Below are 6,150 nucleotides of genomic sequence, written 5' to 3' on the forward strand. Positions count from 1 at the left end.
GTGACTGTTATTCCATCCTCGCCATTTTGCAATGTGGGAGAGAGAGAGAGAGAGAGGGGCCACTTTTTATGGCTAACGAATAAAAGAAAGCGGTTTATGTGCTGAGGACAAAGAGCGCCAAACTTCTCCGTGTCCGTGAGTATATTTTTATTTCCACACACCTTCGCGCTCCTCCGTTACCCATTAACCACCAGCAGCACGGACGCGTCCTTGTACATTCATGTGTTCCTCTGCTAGCAGTGTGTGAGACTCGTGTGTGTGTGTGTTTGACTAGCAGGCTGTGAGGCTAACAGCGGAGCTAACAGCGTGTGCCAGGATCCTTTTGACTTTTCCCATTTTTTAAAAACGTGAAAGTGTTTTTGTAGCGTGAAGGCAGCAGCAGTGTGTTGGCTCACATCAGCGGGTAAAAGGCTGCTTTTTGTGTGAGAGCTCACACCGAGAGGCTGTGTGCAACTTCGTCCTACAGGGGAGTGAAAGTGGATGGAATATTTTTAGATCCTGACATAACAGGTGCTCATCTGAGACGGGTTAAAGCACATGATGGAGTCCAGAGAGAAGCTGACTGATCGCAGGCGCATAAAAAGGAGTCGGATGCAGCTTATTTTGAATCCCTCCTCATCACAGAATTCAAAATTCAGCTGGATGGATGAATACACTACAACATCCCGCCGTGGTTTTCCTTCCCATGGAAAACCACGGCGAAATCAAAACATCAAAACATGTGTCTGTTCCACATGTTTTGATGTTTTCACACAGAAGCAGAAGTAGGAGAAAGAGGAAGTTTGTGGTCAGAAAGTGAGAAGGAGGGCAGTGTTATGTCATGTGGAGATGGAAGGAATTCAGCCACAGCAGTTGTGCCCGTTTCCTCTTCAGCTTCCCATGTAAACAAATGCACATGGTGCACAAGGTCTGTATTGACTGTGCAGGGACAGGACTTATCAGGAATGAGTTAAGCTGTCACACTTATCCCATTAGTCGATTGACTGATTTCCTCTCACTAACTTCTTGGTAAATACTCAAGTGATAAATGTCATTAGTACAGATTTATTTTAAAAGACAGAGAAAGATCAAAATGATTTTGCAGTCTGTGTGGCAGTGATTCTCAAAGTGTGCCACACAAGAGGGTTTTTTTTAATAGTTAACACCTTTTTTTAATTACAAGATCATCCAATTTATAGCTAGCTAGGAATGCATCATACAATTTAATCCTTCTAAAAAGCATAAAATTCGCATTTATATGATGAATCAACAGGATATGTCGGATCCAACAACACAAAAAATGTTTTTGTTCAATAAAATAAATACTATACAAGAAGGAGGTCAGTTAAACTGAATGTTTAAAAAAGTGATTCAATAAATAAAAATGTAGATGTGATCCAATATGGAGCTTAAGCCTGAAATGTGGGATCAGCTTTATTGAGTAAGTATGTGTACACATGTGAGGAAGTGAGAGTGTAGATAGACAACAGACAGTGCTGACAACAACACAGCATGTTTGTTGTGCAGAGTGTGAAGATGTTGGAGTAAATTATGAAATAAAGGATGGATAACAAGTTACTATATGTACAATATATAAATGAGGGAGGATTGACCCTCTGAGTGTCTCAGGTGTTGATCAGGTCACCCACGTGCCAAAAGGCTGCTCTCTGCAGTTGTCCTTTCCAGTAAAGGCAAAAGTCCCCCAGAAATCGTGAAATGAGGCGGTTTGATACAGATCTTCTGTGTCTGTCTTCTTGGCAGTGAAGCCAGTAAGTGTCGCAGAGTGTGGTCACAGCCCATTAATTATCCATAGCCATTCACCACAGCCACAGTCAGCTGATGGAGGAATCCAAACAGTGTGTTGATTCAAACTGATTTCATACAGCAGAAGCGATGAGGGAGAGCTGTAGCGAGCAACATGGACACTTCGCAACAGCGAGCAGTTCAACATTCAGGCCACAGAAACATTGTTTTGTAGATACGTGTCAGATTTTCATCATCGTCCACCTAAGAAGTGCTGAAGTTATGGTCCACTGTTGTCCACAGCGTTTCACTACACCAACACCTGCTACATGATGTTCATAAAGCTCCTGAACATTATTAAGACCGAAACGAAGAATGACATCATCTTCAGTAGCTCGGAGATCGTTTTAACTGTTTACTCTTTGCAAACCATCAAAGACACGCAGCACCGCAAACCTGTTTCTTTCCAAACACACAGCTACAGGTTGCTTTATTTGTACTTGTAGGTAGATTTGGTCTGAGGAAGGTAAGTCGTCCTTCATCATATGTACACTCTGCAGACGAAACGCTAAGAACGGGTAAGCATTGCAAAACATAATGAAGGAAAAAATAATGGTGAAGCTATGATTTGATCCTCTGAGTGATTGGTGCTGGAATGAAGCTGTTTTTCTGCACTTTGGGACTTTGTCCAGAAGAAGAAAGTGAAACTCACTTTGCAACAGCTGCAAGTCGAGTAAAATCGAACCAGTCAACCGTCGTGACTGCCTGGTGTACGTTCAGCTGTGGCCTGTTAGTAAAAATTTGAATGAGCCAGTTTCTGTTCGTTGCAGAAAAACTTCGCAACAATGAAACAAGGGAAAAGGACAAAAAAGGGCTTCATGAAAGCGCAGTAAAATAAAATAAGATCATCGTGTGGAACGAACTGAAAAACATGACAGATGCTGGTCGTGTCTTAGGTCTTAGATCTCTTAAACTGAACGTATGACTCTGTGTTTTAACTGTGTTACATGATAACTGTATTCATGTACAACTTTTCAAATTTCATGTTACTAAGTGCTTTACATGAGTATCAGAATAAACCAAAAATAACTGTTGTGAGAAATGCAAAGGAAAGGCCTTCTTGTAAAAGTATGTTTTAAGACACGACTTGAAGATCGGGATTTCCCCGGGCAGGCTGTTCCACATCCTCCAGGCCTCAACTTCAAACACTTTGCACTGTTTTCGGCACGGTCCCTGGAACAGACAAAAGACCTCTGCCCGAGGGTCTTGTGGGTAGCAGGAGGTCAGAGATGGAGCTTTAAACGGTGGTTCTTTAAATTTCCCTATCTTGCATTGACCTGCACTGAGTCTGTGCCCCACAGTTAGAGAAACACTGCATTGCAGAGTGAGAAAGTGAAAAACTGCACTGAGGGCAGATGATGGATGTGGAGCCTTGACCAGCACCATGTCTTTCCCCAGTTCAAACTATAGCAGTTTCATATCTGGGGATTCCTACGTCTAATAACCAGCAGCGGCCTTGAATAGTAGCTGTCCTGCTAATTCTGTCTACCACTAAAAATAATGCACTTTGGATGTTCTTTCACATTGGTTTCACTTTTCAGATGTTGAAGCTATTTCCGTCTTTTATGTCTAACATTTTTGGCCACACTTCTTTGCTCTAATTTTTTAAAAATGTATTTATATTATAAATGAGGTCATCTACTTAAAAGGTTTACTGTGTAACACCAATCAGATTCCTCACTCATTACTTTGTTCTCTGCTGTCTTCCAGGTCATGGAGGAGATCACTAATGTCATCACACACTCATCCGCTGCCTCGTCTTCCTCCTCCACATCGGCGGCACTGGGCTCCCACACACGGCAAACCAAAGAGAAGCAACCCTCCCAGGGTTTTCAGCAGAAAATGGCAGATGATTCTCTCATCCGGGTCATAAAGAAGCTCAGCAAGATTGTGGAGAAGCGGCCCCAGCGTCGCTGCACATCAGGGGGACAGAAAAGAGCGCTGCAAGTGGGGGAAAGGGGAGCTGAGCAGGGGGGCGGCTCTATATGTAAGAAAATTAAAAGGAACTATAAGGATGAGGTGGGAGTAGAGCGCAGCACAGATGACAGCAGTCTTCCCTCACCTTGGTCAGGTGATGATAACAACAACGTGACCACCACGGTGGCAGAGGTAGCTGCCAACCCCAACAGCAGCGACCTCAAGCGGACGGTGACGTGCTATCAGTGCAGCCTGTGCCCCCATCTCGCCCAAACACTGCCCCTGCTGAAAGAACACCTGAAGCAGCACAACGAGCAGCACAGTGACCTCATCCTCATGTGCTCCGAGTGTCACTTTACCTCCAGAGACCACGAGCAGCTGGAGGCGCACGTCAGGATGCACTTTGACAATGGAGACAACCAGAAGAGAAAGTACCCGGTGAGTGAGGCGAAGGAAGAGGTTTTAAAAAAGCAGGATGTGGATCTAACAGGTGACGACTGCAGCGCAGGAACTGAAGTGAAGAAAAGCTCAGTGAGCAGTGCTAAGGAGTTACCACAGAAGAAGAAGTGGTACAGCTATGAGGAGTATGGCCTGTACCGCTGCCTGATCTGCAGCTATGTTTGCAGTCAGCAGCGAATGCTCAAAACCCACGCCTGGAAGCACGCCGGCCTCGTCGACTGCTCCTATCCAATCTTTGAGGATGAAGACGGAGGTTCTGCAAAGAGAGAGGTGCAAGCTGCTCCTAACAATGCGTCAGCCAGAGAGGAAATAGTTGTTCTTCAAGATAAAAGCCTGCAAAAGCTCCCTACCGGCTTCAAGCTGCAGCTCTGCATGCCCGTGGCTGTCGAGGACAAACAGGAAGTGCTGAATCTTCAAGGCTCTCATCTCAGTGAAAGTCCAAAAACAGTAGAGGAAGAGGACAAGTACCCCATCAAAGACCTGACGTCTGAGGAGCCCGTGGTGGAGGTGCAGGTGACCACTGAGGCAGCGACGGAGGTGGAGCTAGGCGGTCACCATGAAAGCACCTCTGTGAGCGACAGCTTGCTGTCATCGGCTCAGAAGATCATCAACAGAAGCCCCAACAGCGCCGGCCATATCAATGTGATCGTAGAGCGGCTTCCTTCAGCTGAAGACTCAGTCATGTCCTCTAACCCACTTCTTCTCAGCCCAGATGTGGACGGGGATAAGAGCTTACTGGAGAAAAAAGCAGAAGAGCAGGAGCATGTGGAAGGTGTGAAAGATGAGGTGGTCCTCTGCTACAGTCCGGGGAACACTAACAAAAGCCAGCATTTAGGAGCCGATATCAAATCCTCCATCACTAAAAGTAACGACCTTCCACGGGATGAAAACGTCCCCCCAGCTGGTCGCAAGAGGACGCACTCTGAGTCTCTCCGCCTCCACTCGCTGGCTGCCGAGGTCCTCGTGGCTATGCCTATGAGGACGCCCGAGCTGCCCAACTCTGGCGCCAAGGTAGCTCTGAAGACCGTTCCGGCACAGGCGCAGAGCCCGCAAGCAGCCCAGAAACCCACAGAGGGGGCTGCAGCCGGACAGAAGGCCTCTGACGTGGGAACGGCAGCAGCTATGCTGAACTGTAATGAGGGCAGAGAGGAAACTCTAGGATCTCTGGGCCTGGGCAAAGGAGACGACGACGGGCCTGCAGCTAATGGCGGGATCAGCCTTTCCCTGCTCACGGTCATTGAAAGACTGAGGGAGCGCTCAGACCAGAACACCTCGGACGAAGACATCTTGAAAGAGCTTCAAGATAACGCACAGTTCCAAAATGGAGCTGGAGTGGTCGCGGCGAACGGAGCGGGCAGTTACGTGTGCTCCAGTGTTCCAGGGATGGACGGGTTGGTCGGCTCTCCTGACAGCAGTCTGGTGGATTACATCCCCGGCAGCGATAGGCCGTATCGCTGCCGCCTGTGTCGCTACAGCAGTGGCAACAAGGGCTACATTAAACAGCACCTGCGGGTGCACAGGCAGAGGGAGCCGTATCAGTGTCCCATCTGTGAGCACATCGCCTCAGACAGCAAAGACCTGGAAAACCACATGATCCACCACTGCAAGAGCCGGATGTACCAGTGCAAGCAGTGTCCAGATGCCTTCCACTACAAGGTGAGTGCGGCCCTTTCATTTGAAACATGTTTTAATCTAACCTCCTTCTTTCCAACATCTCACATGTGAGGATTTTCTGATGAGGATTTGTGGAAGAGAACGTGCAAATGACCAGGACTCCTCAGTTATAGAAGACGTTGTTGTAGTTGTAGGAGTGAATTTATCTTACTTTATTCAGAAGGGATGAAATGTGAGGTAAAGCTATCACAAAGAACAGGGTGTAAAAGGGGTATCAAGAGCATCAGTGTTGAACAAATGGAGCACAATAATCACTTATGTCAGCGGCCTCCAACCTTTTTTGTGCCACGGACCGGTTTATGCCCGACAATATTTTCA

The 6,150-nt window shown here is 46.8% G+C and overlaps 1 protein-coding gene across 1 annotated transcript in view; it reads left to right on the plus strand.

Annotated features, from left to right (window-relative positions):
• znf507 (zinc finger protein 507) overlaps nucleotides 1-6,150 on the plus strand; it is a 23,990-nt gene continuing 17,840 nt past the window's right edge. Inside the window, exons 1-2 of the mRNA XM_005929218.3 lie at nucleotides 1-135; nucleotides 3,493-5,814. Coding sequence (XP_005929280.1) covers nucleotides 3,496-5,814 — 2,319 coding nt within the window. The 5' untranslated portion in view covers nucleotides 1-135; nucleotides 3,493-3,495. The remainder of the gene's footprint in view (nucleotides 136-3,492; nucleotides 5,815-6,150) is intronic.

This window comes from Haplochromis burtoni, unplaced genomic scaffold, assembly GCF_018398535.1.
Source record: "Haplochromis burtoni strain Fernald_Lab_line unplaced genomic scaffold, NCSU_Asbu1 Contig_121, whole genome shotgun sequence".
Lineage (NCBI taxonomy): Eukaryota > Metazoa > Chordata > Actinopteri > Cichliformes > Cichlidae > Haplochromis > Haplochromis burtoni.